Below are 20,988 nucleotides of genomic sequence, written 5' to 3'. Positions count from 1 at the left end.
GAATTATTTTTGTCGGATTCGGGTGTGTTTTGGATTCGGGTGTTTTTTTCCAAAAACACTAAAAAACAGCTTAAATCATAGAATTTGGGGGTCATTTTGATCCCAAAGTATTATTAACCTCAAAAACCATAATTTACACTCATTTTCAGTCTATTCTGAATACCTCACACCTCACAATATTATTTTTAGTCCTAAAATTTGCACTGAGGTCGCTGTGTGAGTAAGATAAGCGACCCTAGTGGCCGACACAAACACCGGGCCCATCTAGGAGTGGCACTGCAGTGTCACGCAGGATGTCCCTTCCAAAAAACCCTCCCCAAACAGCACATGACGCAAAGAAAAAAAGAGGCGCAATGAGGTAGCTGTGTGAGTAAGATTAGCGACCCTAGTGGCCGACACAAACACCGGGCCCATCTAGGAGTGGCACTGCAGTGTCACGCAGGATGGCCCTTCCAAAAAACCCTCCCCAAACAGCACATGACGCAAAGAAAAAAAGAGGCGCAATGAGGTAGCTGTGTGAGTAAGATTAGCGACCCTAGTGGCCGACACAAACACCGGGCCCATCTAGGAGTGGCACTGCAGTGTCACGCAGGATGGCCCTTCCAAAAAACCCTCCCCAAACAGCACATGACGCAAAGAAAAAAAGAGGCGCAATGAGGTAGCTGTGTGAGTAAGATTAGCGACCCTAGTGGCCGACACAAACACCGGGCCCATCTAGGAGTGGCACTGCAGTGTCACGCAGGATGGCCCCTCCAAAAAACCCTCCCCAAACAGCACATGACGCAAAGAAAAAAAGAGGCGCAATGAGGTAGCTGTGTGAGTAAGATTAGCGACCCTAGTGGCCGACACAAACACCGGGCCCATCTAGGAGTGGCACTGCAGTGTCACGCAGGATGTCCCTTCCAAAAAACCCTCCCCAAACAGCACATGACGCAAAGAAAAAAAGAGGCTTTTTACTGATATTTGGTGTTTTGGATTTGACATGCTCTGTACTATGACATTGGGCATCGGCCTTGGCAGACGACGTTGCTGGCATTTCATCGTCTCGGCCATGACTAGTGGCAGCAGCTTCAGCACGAGGTGGAAGTGGATCTTGATCTTTCCCTAATTTTGGAACCTCAACATTTTTGTTCTCCATATTTTAATAGGCACAACTAAAAGGCACCTCAGGTAAACAATGGAGATGGATGGATTGGATACTAGTATACAATTATGGACGGGCTGCCGAGTGCCGACACAGAGGTAGCCACAGCCGTGAACTACCGCACTGTACTGTGTCTGCTGCTAATATATAGACTGGTTGATAAAGAGATAGTATACTCGTAACTAGTATGTATGTATAAAGAAAGAAAAAAAAACCACGGTTAGGTGGTATATACAATTATGGACGGGCTGCCGAGTGCCGACACAGAGGTAGCCACAGCCGTGAACTACCGCACTGTACTGTGTCTGCTGCTAATATATAGACTGGTTGATAAAGAGATAGTATACTCGTAACTAGTATGTATGTATAAAGAAAGAAAAAAAAACCACGGTTAGGTGGTATATACAATTATGGACGGGCTGCCGAGTGCCGACACAGAGGTAGCCACAGCCGTGAACTACCGCACTGTACTGTGTCTGCTGCTAATATATAGACTGGTTGATAAAGAGATAGTATACTCGTAACTAGTATGTATGTATAAAGAAAGAAAAAAAAACCACGGTTAGGGGGTATATACAATTATGGACGGGCTGCCGAGTGCCGACACAGAGGTAGCCACAGCCGTGAACTACCGCACTGTACTGTGTCTGCTGCTAATATATAGACTGGTTGATAAAGAGATAGTATACTCGTAACTAGTATGTATGTATAAAGAAAGAAAAAAAAACCACGGTTAGGTCACTGGTATATACAATTATGGACGGGCTGCCGAGTGCCGACACAGAGGTAGCCACAGCCGTGAACTACCGCACTGTACTGTGTCTGCTGCTAATATATAGACTGGTTGATAAAGAGATAGTATACTCGTAACTAGTATGTATGTATAAAGAAAGAAAAAAAAACCACGGTTAGGTCACTGGCATATACAATTATGGACGGGCTGCCGAGTGCCGACACAGAGGTAGCCACAGCCGTGAACTACCGCACTGTACTGTGTCTGCTGCTAATATAGACTGGTTGATAAAGAGATAGTATACTACTAATATTATATACTGGTGGTCAGGTCACTGGTCACTAGTCACACTGGCAGTGGCACTCCTGCAGCAAAAGTGTGCACTGTTTAATTTTAATATAATATTATGTACTCCTGGCTCCTGCTATAACCTATAACTGGCACTGCAGTAGTGCTCCCCAGTCTCCCCCACAATTATAAGCTGTGTGAGCTGAGCAGTCAGACAGATATATAATATATATAGATGATGCAGCACACTGGCCTGAGCCTGAGCAGTGCACACAGATATGGTATGTATGTGACTGAGTCACTGTGTGCTGTGTATCGCTTTTTTCAGGCAGAGAACGGATTATAAATAAAAGTGGTGGTCACTGGTCACTATCAGCAAAACTCTGCACTGTACACTACTGAGTACTCCTAATGCTCCCCAAAATTAGTAAATCAAGTGTCTAAACGGAGAGGACGCCAGCCACGTCCTCTCCCTATCAATCTCAATGCACGTGTGAAAATGGCGGCGACGCGCGGCTCCTTATATAGAATCCGAGTCTCGCGATAGAATCCGAGCCTCGCGAGAATCCGACAGCGTCATGATGACGTTCGGGCGCGCTCGGGTTAACCGAGCAAGGCGGGAAGATCCGAGTCGCTCGGACCCGTGAAAAAAAACATGAAGTTCTGGCGGGTTCGGATTCAGAGAAACCGAACCCGCTCATCTCTAATTAAATCTCTATAGAATTATTCTCATCATAATCATTTATAAAACTACAGAAATGCTAAACAAAATGCAGAAACTAGACTTCTGAAACTCTTAACAATCCAAATTAGCCATAATGTAATTGTTAATAAAAGATAAAATGTATAGTCACTGTGCTTTAATACAGATGTATCCACTCAGGGGCGTCACTGTCCCTGATGACTCCCGGTGCAGACAGCCAAGAAACAGGTGTGTGGCTTCATGGGAGGACGTGGCTTAGTGGGAAGGGAGTGGCCTCACGGCCTGAAGCTCCGTTTTCTGCATTCCGGGGGTTCGGGAAATAAAAGATGCCCCAGGGAGGTGCTATGGCTGCAGTGCCAAATCCTACAAGGTGACAGGAGCCAGGTGCTGCACAGGAGCTGGCATTTTGGTGACACCTGGGTGTGGCCCACACCCACCGTACCCCTCTTATGATGCCACTGTAGACACGTTCATAGTGGCTACATCTAGGCACATTCGCACCTAGTTTGCCGTGACCACGTGCCCGTCTAAGGTGCGTGCGTGCCATTTGCATGAATGGGGGCGGCAAAAGAAACAGCTTGGCATGGCTATTCGCGGACATGCAGGGAGTGCCCATACACGGCAGATGTAGCCACGATGAGCGTGTCTACATCTGTAGGATTTGTACAGTGTCTCACTGGTCTCTCTAAAAGGAACCAGCAGTAGTCCCCCATCATTGCAGGGTCAAAGCATCCTTGGTAGCGATGCTCCATTGTCAGAATGTCTTGGTTAAAATCTTCCCCCCTGTTCATCACTTACACTACCCAGGTTCTCAGGAAAAAGTCTAGCTGGGAAAGTAAAAAGTTAAATTTAAGTGTCATTCTACAACCCATATTCTTATAGTTGTCCAATAGTTTATTCACAATGGCACAGCAGCCTTGAGGAGGACCAAGCAGCAGACTCAATTTACATCAATTTAGCATTAAATATTTATCCGTAAATAGTTTCCTTATTTGGAGGACAACAAATATGCCTTCAGGTAACTGAAAGCCTGGCCTTCTTTATCCAGAGCTTTCACAAAATTCTTCATTAGGCCCATCTTAATGTGAAGTGGAGGTAAATTGATTTTATGCAGCTCAACCAATGGACTGTACTTGAAGTTTTTCTCTCCAGCAACACAGGTTTCTCTCTCTGGCCACTTCTTTGTGATATAGAGATTTATATGTCTCTGCTGTCCCAAAAGCACAGAAACCGGCAGTATTTGTGAATCCACCTTGCAAACATAACAGCAGTGCAACTATATTTGAGTCACAACAAAGATTCCACCCATGAGCCTTATACTTGATTCCCTCAACAACACAGCCATACTTTCATAAGTTTCTTTCACATCCACTGCATAGGCCAGAGGCACTGAAGGGAGTTTGTTCCCATTATGGCGTAACACTGCCTGGCATACAGAGCTAAGAGGAGGGTTCTACCCCAAGACCAGCATATGGAGAATGAGGAACATGAGAAGGGGAATTCTGTATACAGTATATAGAGGATGAGGAGTCTGGGCAGGGGTGGTCTTCTGTATGCCGGCGGTCGGGCTCCCGGCGCTCAGTATACCGGTGCCGGGAGCCCGACAGCCGGCATACCGACACTTATTTTCCCTTGTGGGGGTCCACGACCCCCATAGAGGGAGAATAAAATAGTGTGGCGCGCGTAGCGCGCCACCGTGCCCGTAGCGTGGCGAGCGCAGCGAGCCCGCAAGGGGCTCATTTGCGCTCGCCATGCTGTCGGTAAGCCGGCGGTCGGGCTCCCGGCGCCGGGATGCTGGTCGCCGGGAGCCCGACCGCCGGCCAGCCGTAGTGAACCCCTGGGCAGGATGCATACTCCATAGCACAAGCAGAAGAGCGTCTTGCCAAGCACTTACTCTGATTAAATACTTAATTTTTTTAATTTACATTTTTCAAAATATCTCAAAAACCTTACATGATATCAAATTTCTGATAGTATATTCCATAGAAATTGATATATTTTATAACAGATGCAAAATGACTGAGTAGTGTAATCTGATAATAATCCATTTACTCGGGGTTTTACATGTGACTATCATCGGAGAAGTACAACAGGGGCGGATTGGGATCGAAAACCAGCCCAGGAAATTTATGGAAGCAGCCCTAATAGGGGGTGGGGTCTGTTGAGGGGGTGGAGTCTGTGAAGTGGGTGGGATTACTGCTCAGAAGACCTAACTATATGCATGCATGGAAAGTGAGCGGCGTAGGCGCGCAGCAAAATTTTAAGGGTGTGGCTTCATGGGTAAGGGGTGTGGCCATATAATAGTGCCAATTCACATTACACCACACAGTAGTGCCTCTTATACACATTGCACCAGGTAGAACCTCCTATACACACTGCGCCAGGTAGAGCATGTGATACATATTGCGCCAGATAGATTTTAGCTGCAAGTGGAGATGCCACGCACATGTTTACTACTCTCAGATGTATATTCTCAGCTTTTGAGCATGCACAGTGCTATAAATCACATGCACAGAGGGAACCAGGACTGGCGGCAGAGCGGTTTGTCGCCTTATACCACTCCCAGCCAGTATCGCTATGGAGATGAGTATAGCATACGATAGCTCAGCATCCTCAGAAAACATTTATTGGTAAAGTGTGGTATCAAAAATGTTTTACTTTTTTTTTAAATAAATAAATAAATAAATAATCACCTATCAGTCATAGGGCACCCTACCTTATATGTGTGGCAGGACATGCTGACACCTGTAGTTCTACCACAGCTGGAGGGCTACATGTTGCTTAACTCCACTACATAGAAACTATAAATGTGCACATCTGCTATAAGTACAATGATGGCGCTCATTGTTTATTAAGAGCTGAGGAGTCTCAGAGGCGGCACTATTAAAAGCCAGCTTTGAATTGAAGCCATGGTTATTGTGGGCTAGCCATATAAATGTGTTTACATCAACAATCTGAACATTGGCACACAGGTCTATAAAGGTTAACAACAATCTTTGTAAAGCATCCTCAGTTTCATTTAGTAGCAGATCATAAAATCACCATTATTAAAAAAAAAAGTAGCAGAGTAGACGCATACACGCAATGCATCACTTTTTCTAGTGGAAATATGCTTTCTGCAGTTTTACAGTGTCTAATGCTTTTTGTATCTCCGTCTCTATGAGGGAAATGTCTAAGGTAGAGACCATGGGGGTCATTCCGAGTTGTTCGCTCAGTAAAAATCTTCGCATCGCAGCGATTTTCCGCTTAATGCGCATGCGCAATGTCCGCACTGCGACTGCGCCAAGTAAATTTGCTATGCAGTTAGGATTTTTACTCACGGCTTTTTCTTCGTTCTGGCGATCGTAATGTGATTGACAGGAAATGGGTGTTACTGGGCGGAAACAGGCCGTTTTATGGGCGTGTGGGAAAAAACGCTACCGTTTCCGGAAAAAACGCAGGAGTGGCCGGAGAAACGGAGGAGTGTCTGGGCGAACGCTGGGTGTGTTTGTGACGTCAAACCAGGAACGACAAGCACTGAACTGATCGCAGAAGCCGAGTAAGTCTGGAGCTACTCAGAAACTGCTACGAGGTGTGTAATCGCAATATTGCGAATACATCGTTCGCAATTTTAAGATGCTAAGATTCACTCCCAGTAGGCGGCGGCTTAGCATGAGCAAATCTGCTAAAATCCGCTTGCGAGCGAACAACTCGGAATGACCCCCCATGTGGGATACACAAGTTTGCTTTTATTGCTGCTTGCTAAATTCCACCTCAGGCAGGGCCGTATTAACCCATGGTCGGGCCCCTAGACTTTCAGTTATTTTGGGCCCCCCCGACACTTCAGTCTTTCGGCCACTGCAGCTGAAGTTTGGAAAGCAGAGGTTATGCCATCATTTACACTTTCAGTATTCACACGGACACAGATACCTGGTTGAAATAAAGTCTGCTGATCTCTTTTCTCACAGTGCAATCATGCGCTATTGGTCCACTGACCCCCTTCCCCTATTATCTCAAAACAAACCTCATCTGACTATGGGTGTGCCTCGCTACAGCGCAGAGTGCAAAGTGTCTTTCTCTGACGTCCTAGTGGATGCTGGGAACTCCGTAAGGACCATGGGGAATAGCGGCTCCGCAGGAGACTGGGCACAATTAAAGAAAGCTTTAGGTCACCTGGTGTGCACTGGCTGCTCCCACTATGACCCTCCTCCAAGCCTCAGTTAGATTTTGTGCCCGGCCGAGGTTGGATGCACACTAGGGACTCTCCTGAGCTTCTAGAAAGAAAGTATATATTTAGGTTTTTTATTTTACAGTGAGACCTGCTGGCAACAGGCTCACTGCAGCGAGGGACTAAGGGGAGAAGAAGCGAACCTACCTGCTTGCAGCTAGCTTGGGCTTCTTAGGCTACTGGACACCATTAGCTCCAGAGGGACCGACCGCATGGAACTGGCCTTGGTGTTCGGTCCCGGAGTCGCGCCGCCGTCCCCCTTACAGAGCCAGAAGCAAGAAGAGGTCCGGAAAATCGGCGGCAGAAGACATCAGTCTTCACCAAGGTAGCGCACAGCACTGCAGCTGTGCGCCATTGCTCCTCATACACACTTCACACTCCGGTCACTGAGGGTGCAGGGCGCTAGAGGGGGGCGCCCTGAGCAGCAATAAAAAGACCTTGGCTGGCAAAAATACCACAATATATAGCCCCAGAGGCTATATATGTGATAATTACCCGTGCCAGAATCCAGAAAAAAGCGGGAGAATAGTCCGCGAAAAAGGGACGGAGCTATCTCCTTCAGCACACTGGCGCCATTTCTCCCTCACAGCTCCGCTGGAAGGAAGCTCCCTGGCTCTCCCCTGCAGTCTACACTACAGAAAAGGGTAAAAAAGAGAGGGGGGGCACTAAATTTAGGCGCAGTATATATAACAGCAGCTATAGGGGACATAATTCAGTTAGTCCCTGCATTATATAGCGCTCTGGTGTGTGCTGGCATACTCTCACTCTGTCTCCCCAAAGGGCTTTTGTGGGTCCTGTCCTCTGTTAGAGCATTCCCTGTGTGTGTGCGGTGTGTCGGTACGGCTGTGTCGACATGTTTGATGAGGATAATGAGGTGGAGGCGGAGCAGTTGCATATAGAAGGGATGTCACCCCCTGCGAGGCAGACACCTGAGTGGATGTACTTATGGAAGGAATTGCGTGCACGCGTCGACTCCTTACACAAAAAATTTGACGACATGCCAAATGCGGGACAGCCGGCTTCTCAGCTCGTGCCTGTCCAGGCGTCTCAAAGGCCATCGGGGGCTCTAAAACGCCCGCTACCTCAGATGGCTGACGCGGATGTCGACACGGATACTGACACCAGTGTCGATGACGATGAGTCTAGTCTAATGTCCACTAAGGCCATTTGTTGCATGATTGAAGCAATGAAAGAGTTGTTACACATTTCTGATATAAACCCAGGTACCACTAAAAAGGGTATTATGTTTGGGGAGAAAAAACTACCCGTAGTCTTTCCCCCATCAGAAGAATTAAATGAAGTGTGTGAAGAAGCGTGGGCTTTCCCTGATAAAAGATTGGTAATCTCTAAGAAGTTACTTATGGCGTTCCCTTTCCTGCCAGAGGATAGGTCACGTTGGGAAACACCACCTAGGGTGGATAAAGCGATCACACGTTTGTCTAAAAAGGTGGCACTACCGTCTCCGGATACGGCCGCCCTCAAGGAGCCTGCTGATAGAAAGCAGGAGGCTATCCTGAAGTCTGTATATACACACTCAGGCATTATACTTAGACCTGCTATTGCGTCAGCGTGGATGTGCAGTGCTGCCGCTGCGTGGTCAGATTCCCTGTCAGAAAATATTGACACCCTAGACAGTGACACTATTCTGCTAACCATAGAGCATATTAAAGACTCAGTCTTATACATGAGAGATGCACAGAGGGAGATCTGCCGGCTGGCATCTAAAATAAGTGCACTGTCCATTTCTGCTAGGAGAGGCTTATGGACTCGCCAGTGGACAGGGGATGCAGATTCAAAAAGGCACATGGAAGTTTTGCCTTATAAGGGTGAGGAGTTATTCGGGGATGGTCTCTCGGACCTAGTTTCCACAGCAACTGCTGGGAAGTCAGCATTTTTACCCCATGTTCCCTCACAGCCTAAAAAGGCGCCGTTTTATCAAGTACAGTCCTTTCGGACTCAGAAAAATAGGCGTGGAAAAGGTGGGTCCTTTTTGTCCAGAGGCAGAGGTAGGGAAAAAGGCGGCAACAAACAGCAGGTTCCCAGGAGCAAAAGTCCTCCCCCGCTTCTTCCAAGTACGCCGCATGACGGTGGGGCTCCACAGACGGAGCCAGGTACGGTGGGGGGCCGCCTCAAAAATTTCAGCGATCAGTGGGCTCGCTCACAGGTGGATCCCTGGATCCTGCAAATAGTATCTCAAGGGTACAAACTGGAATTCGAGGCGTCTCCACCCCACCGGTTCCTAAAATCTGCCTTACCGACAACTCCCTCAGGCAGGGAGGCTGTGCTAGAGGCAATTCACAAGCTGTATTCCCAGCAGGTGATAGTCAAGGTGCCCCTACTTCAACAAGGACGGGGTTACTATTCCACACTGTTTGTGGTACCGAAACCGGACGGTTCGGTGAGACCCATTTTAAATTTGAAATCCTTGAACACATACATAAAAAAATTCAAGTTCAAGATGGAATCGCTCAGGGCGGTTATTGCAAGCCTGGACGAGGGGGATTACATGGTATCCCTGGACATCAAGGATGCTTACCTGCATGTCCCCATTTACTATCCTCACCAGGAGTACCTCAGATTTGTGGTACAGGATTGCCATTACCAATTCCAGACGCTGCCGTTCGGACTCTCCACGGCACCGAGGGTGTTTACCAAAGTAATGGCGGAAATGATGATACTCCTTCGAAGAAAGGGAGTTTTAATTATCCCGTACTTGGACGATCTCCTAATAAAGGCGAGGTCCAAGGAGCAGTTGTTGGTGGGAGTAGCACTATCTCAGGAGGTGCTACACCAGCACGGTTGGATTCTGAATATTCCAAAATCACAGCTGGTTCCGACGACACGTCTACTGTTCCTGGGTATGATCCTGGACACAGTCCAGAAAAAAGTGTTTCTCCCGGAGGAGAAAGCCAAGGAGCTGTCATCTCTAGTCAGAGACCTCCTGAAACCGAAACAGGTATCGGTGCATCACTGCACGCGGGTCCTGGGAAAGATGGTGGCTTCTTACGAAGCAATTCCTTTCGGCAGGTTCCATGCCAGAATCTTTCAGTGGGACCTGTTGGACCAGTGGTCCGGATCGCATCTTCAGATGCATCGCCTGATAACCCTGTCTCCAAGAACCAGGGTGTCTCTGCTGTGGTGGCTGCAGAGGGCCCATCTTCTAGAGGGCTGCAGATTCGGCATACAGGACTGGGTCCTGGTGACCACGGATGCCAGCCTTCGGGGCTGGGGGGCAGTCACACAGGGAAGAAACTTCCAAGGACTATGGTCGAGTCAGGAGACTTCCCTACACATAAATATTCTGGAACTAAGGGCCATTTACAACGCCCTAAGTCAGGCAAGGCTTCTGCTTCAAAACCAGCCGGTACTGATCCAGTCAGACAACATCACGGCAGTCGCCCATGTAAATCGACAGGGCGGCACGAGAAGCAGGATGGCAATGGCAGAAGCCACAAGGATTCTCCGATGGGCGGAAAATCACGTACTAGCACTGTCAGCAGTGTTCATTCCGGGAGTGGACAACTGGGAAGCAGACTTTCTCAGCAGGCACGACCTCCACCCGGGAGAGTGGGGACTTCATCCAGAAGTCTTCACGCTGATTGTAAATCGATGGGAACGTCCACAAGTGGACATGATGGCGTCCCGCCTAAACAAAAAACTAGAGAGATATTGCGCCAGGTCAAGGGACCCTCAGGCGATAGCTGTGGACGCTCTGGTGACACCGTGGGTGTACCAGTCAGTTTATGTGTTCCCTCCTCTGCCTCTCATACCAAAGGTACTGAGAATAATAAGAAAACGAGGAGTAAGAACAATACTCGTGGTTCCGGACTGGCCAAGGCGAGCGTGGTACCCGGAACTTCAAGAGATGATCTCAGAGGACCCATGGCCTCTGCCGCTCAGACAGGACCTGCTGCAGCAGGGGCCCTGTCTGTTCCAAGACTTACCGCGGCTGCGTTTGACGGCATGGCGGTTGAACGCCGGATCCTGAAGGAAAAGGGCATTCCGGAGGAAGTCATTCCTACGCTGATTAAAGCCAGGAAAGATGTAACTGCAAAGCATTATCACCGCATATGGCGGAAATATGTTGCTTGGTGTGAGGCCGAAAAGGCCCCAACAGAGGAATTTCAACTAGGTCGATTTCTGCATTTCCTACAAACAGGAGTGACTATGGGCCTGAAATTAGGCTCCATTAAGGTACAGATCTCGGCTCTGTCGATTTTCTTCCAGAAAGAACTGGCTTCATTGCCTGAAGTTCAGACGTTTGTGAAGGGAGTGCTGCATATTCAGCCCCCGTTTGTGCCTCCAGTGGCACCTTGGGATCTCAACGTGGTGTTGAGTTTCTTAAAATCACATTGGGTTAAGCCACTTAAGACCATGGATCTAAAATATCTCACGTGGAAAGTGGTCATGTTATTGGCCTTGGCTTCGGCCAGGCGTGTGTCAGAATTGGCGGCTTTGTCATGTAAAAGCCCTTATCTGATTTTCCATATGGATAGGGCAGAATTGAGGACTCGTCCCCAGTTTCTTCCTAAGGTGGTATCAGCTTTTCACTTGAACCAACCTATCGTGGTGCCTGCGGCTACTAGGGACTTGGAGGACTCCAAGTTACTGGACGTAGTCAGGGCCTTGAAAATTTATGTTTCCAGGACGGCTGGAGTCAGGAAAACTGACTCGCTATTTATCCTGTATGCACCCAACAAGCTGGGTGCTCCTGCTTCTAAGCAGACTATTGCTCGCTGGATTTGTAGCACAATTCAGCAGGCGCATTCTGCGGCTGGACTGCCGCATCCTAAATCAGTAAAAGCCCATTCCACAAGGAAGGTGGGCTCATCTTGGGCGGCTGCCCGAGGGGTCTCGGCTTTACAACTTTGCCGAGCTGCTACTTGGTCAGGGGCAAACACGTTTGCAAAATTCTACAAATTTGATACCCTGGCTGAGGAGGACCTGGAGTTCTCTCATTCGGTGCTGCAGAGTCATCCGCACTCTCCCGCCCGTTTGGGAGCTTTGGTATAATCCCCATGGTCCTTACGGAGTTCCCAGCATCCACTAGGACGTCAGAGAAAATAAGATTTTACTCACCGGTAAATCTATTTCTCGTAGTCCGTAGTGGATGCTGGGCGCCCGTCCCAAGTGCGGATTGTCTGCAATACTTGTACATAGTTACTGTTAACTAAAGGGTTATTGTTGAGCCATCTGTTGAGAGGCTCAGTTGTTTTCATACAGTTAAACTGGGTATTGTATCACGAGTTGTACAGTGTGATTGGTGTGGCTGGTAAGAGTCTTACCCGGGATTCAAAATCCTTCCTTATTATGTCAGCTCGTCCGGGCACAGTGTCCTAACTGAGGCTTGGAGGAGGGTCATAGTGGGAGGAGCCAGTGCACACCAGGTGACCTAAAGCTTTCTTTAATTGTGCCCAGTCTCCTGCGGAGCCGCTATTCCCCATGGTCCTTACGGAGTTCCCAGCATCCACTACGGACTACGAGAAATAGATTTACCGGTGAGTAAAATCTTATTTTAGCTGTTTAAGCCCTAGGGCACAGGTAGCAGTGCCTCAGCAAAAAAAAATAAAAAAATGGGCCCCTTGTTTCTGCGGGGCTCCTAGGCTGCCGTCTAGTCAGACTTATGAATAATACGGCCCTAACCCCAGATCTCCATCATGAAAAAGGTATCCTAATACTCTGGGTCAGAGGACTAGGGGCCATTGCAGCCAAACATTTATCAAAGCAAAATAGCTGCAAAATCTAAATTTTTAAACATAACTGACAGCAGATTGCACAAATTTCAGGCCTTCATGGCGCTCAGTTGAGTTTCAAGAATTCATGGTGCTCATTTCAGTCTCAGACCTTCATGGTGCTAATTCCAGTCTTAGGTCTACATGTTGCTGATTCCAGTCTCAGACCTTCATAGCACTCATTCCAGTCTTAGGCCTTCATGTTGCTGATTGAAGTCTCAGACCTTCATGGTGCTCATTCCAGTCTTAGGCCAACATGCTGTTGATTCCAGTGTCAGACCTTCATGGCGCTCATTCCAGTCTCAGGCCTACATGTTGCTAATTCCAGTCTCAAGCACTCGTGATACTCATTCTAGTCTCAATGGGGGTAATTCCAAGTTGATCGCAGCAGGAAATTTTTTAGCAGTTGGGCAAAACCATGTGCACTGCAGGGGGGGCAGATATAAAATTTGCAGAGAGAGTTAGATTTGGGTGGGTTATTTTATTTCTCTGCAGGGTAAATACTGGCTGCTTTATTTTTACACTGCAATTTAGATTGCAGATTGAACTCACCACACCCAAATCTAACTTCCAGGGACTTTGGTCAAGTCAAGTGACTTCCCTACACATAAATATTCTGGAACTGAGGGCCATTTACAATGCCCTGAGTCAAGGAAGGCGAGGAGTAAGAACGATACTCGTGTTTCCGGATTGGCCAAGAAGAGCTTGGTACCCAGAACTTCAAGAAAGGCAAGTGCACTGCAGGGGAGGCAGATATAACATGTGCAGAGAGAGTTAGATTTGGGTGGGTTATTTTATTTCTCTGCAGGGTAAATACTAGCTGCTTTATTTTTACACTGCAATTTAGATTGCAGATTGAACTCACCACATCCAAATCTAACTCTCTCTGCACATGTTATATCTGCCCCCCCTGCACTGCACATGGTTTTGCCCAACTGCTAAAAATTTTCCTGCTGCGATCAACTTGGAATTACCCCCAATGTTATTGCAGTTTTTTTCATTAGGTTTGTGCTATGGGGGTAATTCCAAGTTGATCGCAGCAGGACATTTTTTAGCAGTTGGGCAAAACCATGTGCACTGCAGGGGAGGCAGATATAACATGTGCAGAGAGAGTTAGATTTGGGTGTGGTGAGTTCAATCTGCAATCTAAATTGCAGTGTAAAAATAAAGCAGCTAGTATTTACCCTGCAGAGAAATAAAATAACCCACCCAAATCTAACTCTCTCTGCACATGTTATAACTGCCTCCCCTGCAGTGCACATGGTTTTGCCCAACTGCTAAAAAAATTTCCTTCTGCGATCAACTTGGAATTACCCCCTATGTGCTGAATCTCTGTGTGGATGGTTAATTCTTGCTAGGTACCTCTGTAGTATGATCCTTTTTTGTAAACTAATTTGGTTTGCAAGAATATATTCTATGTATCGGCAGGGAAGAATATTGTATAGTTTGTTTTACAGGCAAGGAAGAATATTGTATAGTTTGTTTTACTGTCTCATATGTTTTTCATCTAAAGTTATTTGTCTCCCCAGGCCTGCAAATATTATAACTCCCATTTGCATGTAGTGAATTTCAAGTATGAACAATACTCTGGAGACATCCGTCAGTTGCATCTGTAAGAACTTTGATATTTTATAAATCTATTTGCAGATCTATGCTCTGTTTGTAGTGACCACACGTCATGTTTTATTAGCATTAGGTAGTAAATATGTCAGCTGCCTGCAACTACAGCCGCTTTTCTTGTGACTCAGGGTCCGTGTGTCTGCTAACAGAAAGCCGGGCCGCTCACTGATCTTACGCCAGTTGATGCATCAGTTCCCGTTAGTACTAGCACTAGCTCCTGGCTAGGTGCAAGTGATCTATAAGAAACAGGCTTCCCTTCCATAGAGCTATAGATACTCTTCCACCACCACATGGCACTCTCACGAGGCGCCGCCCATTTCCCACCCTGAAGTGCCCAGTTTCATGGAAAGACAGATTCAGACAAATTTATAATAGGAATCACATACAAAATTCTTATTACCAGTTATTTATATAGTGCACACATATTCCGCAGCGCTTTTACAGAGAGAATATTTGGCCATTCACATCAGTCCCTGCACCAATGGAGCTTACAATCTATATTCCCTACCACATGTACACGCACACACATTCACACTGGGGTTAATTTTTGTTGGGATCCAGTGAACTTACCAATATATTTTTGGATTGTGGGTGGAAACCGGAGTACCCAGAGGAAACCCATGCAAGTACAGGGAGAATATACAAACTCCACACAGTTAGGGCCATGATGGGAATCAAACCCATGACCACAGTGCTGTGAGGCAGTAATGCTAACCATTACACCGCCCGTACTGCCACAAAATGATGTATTCATTTGCATCTGGGCATGAACTGCATGCAAACATTTGCTGTTAGTGTCTACGGCTACGCACAAAGATCTGTCCGGAATCAGCCCCAAAGTCAATGACAGTGCTAAATACAACTGTACAATAGAAAACAAAGTACAGTAACAATGATGATAATGATAAAGATTGTGGACATTTTCATTTTGCACAGAAATGACCCAAAGACCGAAAAGCTTCCTTCACATTCCTTCGAAATTGACCATGAAGAAGCAGACAAGGATGAAGTAAGCCAAGTAGATCTCCTTAATGTATAACTGAAAACACAGCATACTGTAGTATTCTAGATGCTTGCTTGAACAATGAACTAACTTCACTGACTTGTGACAAGCTCCAGTAGTGTGCTGCGTGCACTCATTGTTCTGGCGTTCCATGAAAGATGTATGTTGTTATTTCATTCAGGATACAACGTCCCTCTCGTCTTCTAAAGGAGGTGGCGGTGGAGGAGGAGGTTCAGGAGTTTTCAAATCTGGCTGGCTGTATAAAGGGAATTTTAATAGCACTGTGAACAATAGCATTACTGTACGCGTAAGTAGACAATATTATTCTGTCTTTGTATAAGTAGAGTTCACAGCCCCCAAACACATTTGTGTATTATCCGAATTACGTAGAATGTGGTTGCGTGTGTTCATCTGTATTATAAGCTGAGTTTGAATCGGACATCTTGTTATTATTAATACAATAATTTTACATTTTTCTGTTTCTTTCAGTCTTTCAAAAAGCGTTTCTTCCAGCTGACTCAGCTGTCTGATAATTCTTATATTATGAATTTTTATAAAGATGAAAAAATTTCAAAGGAACCAAAAGGATGTATATTTTTAGACTCCTGTACAGGGGTTATTCAGGTTAGTGTATGTGTGCACTTCTTTTCACATTGGTATGAGAACATTCTGTATTGTTCTGTTGTATAATCATATCTTACTTGTAGCTTTTACGGTTAGATGATTGATTCCCTTTTACATTTTGTAGAGTTTATAAAGCGTCACTTGCTCTGGTTCATCTTGCATATTTTAGCACTGTGCATGCTACGGAATACATACCTATTACCGGTGGCCGCGATCCCAGCTGTCATGATCCCGACAGCGGGATTCCAGCCAAGAGTAGCCCGGCAGCGGGGCGAACGCTAGAAAGGCGGTCAGGATGCCAACGCCAGAATCCCAGCAGCCGACAATGCCACCAGCCATAATCCTGGCACAACAGGCCTATTCCCACTCGTGGGTGTACTCGACACCCATAGAGTGGTAAGTGCAGCGAGCCCGCAAGGGGACTCTTAGCACTCACTCCGCTGCTGGCATTCTGGTGGCCAGGATGCCGCTGTTGGGATATTGAAAGCCGGCATCCCGCCCACCGGTAAAACATACTGAATACTACCAATGTGCATGGCAAATGCAAATACAGCAGATAACAGCTGGATTCCAGTGTCCTAAGGCTGACACACACAGGCCAGTCCAGTCTCCACCTGAGTCTCTACAAATGTGGCCACAAATGTGAGTGGCCATATCGGATGAGATCCAGCTATTCTTCTCCCAGGGGAGTGGCTACATTTCTTGCGGCTTGATTGAGATCCCACTCAAGCAGATAACAGTCGTCTCGCAACAGCATTTTCCATGATGACCTAGAACAGTGATGGCCACATGCGGCCCTCTATGACTTCATTTGCGTCCCCAGCTCAGTCTAGCTTTGTTGTCATATCTTGTTTCTTACAGCTTTTAACACTTGTTTAAAATGCCTGCTGATTGTTACTACAGATAAACTCTCTCTCTTAGATTACATGTATTGATTTAAGTTATTACTGACATTAAGGGTAATGGATAGCTTTATTGAAGGTCAGAGGGCCACTTTTGCAGCCCCTGAAGTGTATTGGGTTGCCTATCACCGACTTGTAATATTGCTATCCATTTTTTATATAATTATTATTTTGCGTTGTGTCTGGTTTGGGACAGTTTCCCCATATCACCGCATATGTGGCCTCTGTGCTCTTACTTGTACTAGATGCTTGGTAATTGGTTGGTAACAAAGGTTATGTGGTAGAGTTCTATTAGAAGATATGTATTTTAGCATATATATGAAGTGATGTATTACTAAGCCCCTAGTTTCTTAGAAAGAAGTCAGAATGACAATTTCTTATAGATCCCGTTGTCATGTAAAAAAAAACCTACAAGTATCTTTATAGTATATGCTGTCTAATTTGGGAATGGTCTGACTTTCCCCTTTCTCTTTGCATCAGAATAAACAGCTTAGGAAACATGCCTTTGAGCTGAAAATGAATGATCTGACATACTTTGTGCTGGCAGCTGAAACCGAGCAGGATATGGATGACTGGATTTCCACGCTCAACAAAATCTTACAAATAAATCCAGAGGGAACTGTTCCAGAGAGAAGAAGTACGGATTTATCTGATCAGAAACTCGGTACAAGAAATATTTATACCCAAATCGAAATATTTTCAAAGACAAGAATCTGCGTTCTGCAGCTCATATGGCAGTGACACTTCATTATTTCTCTGAGCAATATTTTAAGAATTGGAAAGCTTTCTAAATCACCATCCACAATAGTTCAGTAAGATGTGCTACCCAGTCTACCACCCTCTACAAGCAAAAGAGGGCGATATTAAATAGCGCTGGGAATGAGTGCCCAGAGCTATTCATTTTGCCGCATCGTGCCTGGCACTTAAGTCGGGAGATGCAGATTACAGCACCAAAATAATGCTGTTTAGTTGCGGTAAAATGCGTTTTCCGACATAAGTGCCGGGTGCTGTGCTGTTAGCGTTGGCAGAGTCGGCCCTAACCAATATGATGCCCTAGGCAAGATTTTGGCTGGTGCCCCCTAGCACCACCGCTGGTTCCGCCTCTGACCTTGCACCTCTTTCCCAGCACCATCACCCCTCACCCATAGCAGTCCTTATTTTGGTGTTTGTACCCCCTATATTTTATATAGAAACAGTTCGCACATTTGGCGCACAGCCCAAAAAGGGGTGTGTTTTTGCTGGCAAGGGGCATGGCGACACAATCTTAACCCTAATTCCAATTACGCCACACAGTACTGCAACTTTATTCACATTTTATCATGTGATGGTGTCCATAATTCATATTACATCCCACAGTAGTATCACTTTACCTTATAAACGTTACTCCTCACAGTAGAGCTCCTTATTCACATTACATCACACTGTATTGCTCCTTATTCACATTACACCACACCCTACTGCTCTTTATTCACATTAGACGACACAGTAGTGCCCTTTCTATACGCAGCGCCACATTGTAGAGCACCTTATACACATAATACCACACATTAGTAATGAATTTATACACAATTCCACAAAGTGATGCCCCTTACACATATGAGACACATTAATGTCCTTATAAACATAATGCACCTTACACATTATGACAACTTTTATTAATGCCCTTTTACACATAATGTCCCTTACACATATGCCGCACATTATTAATGCCCTTATACACATAATGACACACATAGTGCCCCCTACACATTTGCTGCACATTATTAGTGTCCCTATACACATAATGACACACATACAGTAGTACTCTGTTACACATATGCCGCACATTATTAATGCCCTTATACACATTACACACACAGTGCCCCTTTACACATATGTTGCACATTATTAATGCATTTTTACGTGACACAAATAATGCTCCTTACACATATTCTGAACACTACTGCACAACCAACCCACTCACATGCACACAGCACTCACACTTCCACTAACACTGTGACCTCTGCCTCTGATTGGATACAGCTGTGTCCTCATAAATCTTGCCTCAATGCTAACGTCGGACACCTTTTTTTATGAAAATGCATCTTATTTGCATTGCTGTGTGGCTAGGATGCACAAGCAGATTCTGCTGATTAAAATGATATGCAGCATGCCTATATACTGTGTGAGACTGTGGTTGTATCTGCACATGAAATGCTACATACAGAATATAGGCATGCTGCATATCATTTTAATCAGCAGAAGCTGCTGATGCCCCTAGGCATATCAAATGCCCTAGGCAATTGCCTAGTTTACCTATGCCTATGGCCGGCTCTGAGCGTTGGGATAAGCCTGCAACTCATATCACGACAGTAGTTTTCTCTGATTGCTGCCTGTACCTCAGGAGGGTGCAAACAGAAATCTGTGGGTAATTGAATAGCCCTGGGCACTCATTCCCGGCACTATTCAATAGTGTGTTTAATTGAATTCCCCCTTTGAGGGGATGAATATTGTGAGGCACATTGAACATAACTATCACTGGGGTTTAGTTCAGTGTTGACGAGTCCATTAGGATAACTTTCCTTTACTGCAGGGTTGATTGTCAGGTGCTAATCTGCAGCTAAATGACCATCTATGAAGCTTTTCTGTCGGGATTCAGTCAGTGCAATGGCTGCAAAGTGACTGAATGGTCTGGTGAAGACATATCATGACTAGTATCTTCACTAGAGGTGCTAGAGAAAATTAGTGTATGGTAATGATGGTAATGTGCACAGCCAGGCAACATGTCACATTGCTCTTACTGAATTCCCCCTTCTTAATGTAAATGAAATATGTTGTATAAGAGTAGTAACATTAAATGAAAACATCACTCAGGTAAGATGTTTAATTTAACTTCTTCCCCAGGTGATCCGGGAGACTGTATACTGAACTTAGAGACTCAACAGGAGGAAACAGACTGTACAGACAACTCCCTGCACCCTGACCTGGCAAAGGTGAGACACAACAAACAACAACAATAATACAAATCTTCACACCAAATAAATCCTAGACATTTGTACTGAGCTACACCTTACAGCAAGGGACTCCTGTACAGGAACAGGGAATATCATAAATGTGTTAGATAAGGGGTGGGGAACCTCCAGTCCGCAGGCTGTATAAGGCCCGCAAAGCCACTTGTTCCGACCCGCTGCTGTGTGTGTGGCAGGAGAGGAGAGCGCAGCGTGCGCCTCTCTTACCCCTTTGTGCTCAGTCCGACGGCGGTGTGTCTCAGCTATCAGCGCAGCTATGTCCTGCGGCAGCGGCGAGTAGGATCTCAAACCAGCAGCCGGTTCGTGAGCCAATCAGAGCTCGCGGACCAGGAGTTGCCGCTGCCAGTCCATGAGCTCTGATTGGCTCACGAATTGGCAGCTGGTTTGAGGGCCTACACGCTGCCGCCCGTCATAGCTGCTCTCTCCTCCCTGCCTGACAGCTGAGACACGTTGCCACCGGACTGAGCAGCAGTGACGTCACCGGGTGTGGTGCGCACCCTTCATATCCCAGCGCGCCGAGGGGTGTGCGTGTGACAAAAGGGGTGTGGCCACTAACAAAGGGGTGTGGTCTTGCGGGTCATCTATCCGGGGGCGTGCCCAGCATCTCCGGAGATGCTGGGCTGTACTGGGCTGCCCCCGGAGACTGCAGCGCTGTTGGCTCCTCTGCTATGACATGACTTTCACACTGCAGTGCTCAGCTCCTGTCACTGCGGAGGAGCCCACAGTGTGGTGTCACCCCTCCTAGGCATCACACCCGGGTGTGGGCCGCACCCCCCACATCCGGGTTGTGACAACACTGCTGAGCAGTAAGTGGCAGGAGAAACGCACGATGCACTCTCTTCCCTTGACACACACATACACAGCAGCAGCAGTGAGCAGCACAGTGGGGTGGGGGGCATGTTTGGGGCAATGTGTATCTGGCACTGCACTACTGGGGGCATATGTGCATCTGGCACTGCCCTATTGGGGGCATATGTGTATCACATCCCATTTTAATTGGACACGCTCTGTGTGGCATGTGGCC

The 20,988-nt window shown here is 46.5% G+C and overlaps 1 protein-coding gene across 7 annotated transcripts in view; it reads left to right on the top strand.

Annotated features, from left to right (window-relative positions):
- Positions 1–20,988, top strand: part of DOCK10 (dedicator of cytokinesis 10) — a 691,954-nt gene that overhangs the window by 371,896 nt on the left and 299,070 nt on the right. For 6 of the 7 annotated variants that reach the window (XM_063916012.1, XM_063916010.1, XM_063916014.1 and 3 more), the window contains exons 4-9: positions 14,337–14,419; positions 15,364–15,436; positions 15,612–15,737; positions 15,920–16,054; positions 17,437–17,620; positions 19,840–19,928. In XM_063916012.1, the coding sequence (XP_063772082.1) occupies positions 14,337–14,419; positions 15,364–15,436; positions 15,612–15,737; positions 15,920–16,054; positions 17,437–17,620; positions 19,840–19,928 (690 nt within the window). The remainder of the gene's footprint in view (positions 1–14,336; positions 14,420–15,363; positions 15,437–15,611; positions 15,738–15,919; positions 16,055–17,436; positions 17,621–19,839; positions 19,929–20,988) is intronic. The other variant, XM_063916009.1, reaches the window with a different exon arrangement.

The sequence above is a fragment of the Pseudophryne corroboree genome, chromosome 4 (genome assembly GCF_028390025.1).
Source record: "Pseudophryne corroboree isolate aPseCor3 chromosome 4, aPseCor3.hap2, whole genome shotgun sequence".
Taxonomy (NCBI): Eukaryota; Metazoa; Chordata; class Amphibia; order Anura; family Myobatrachidae; genus Pseudophryne; species Pseudophryne corroboree.
This window is presented reverse-complemented; position numbering and strand designations above follow the sequence as displayed.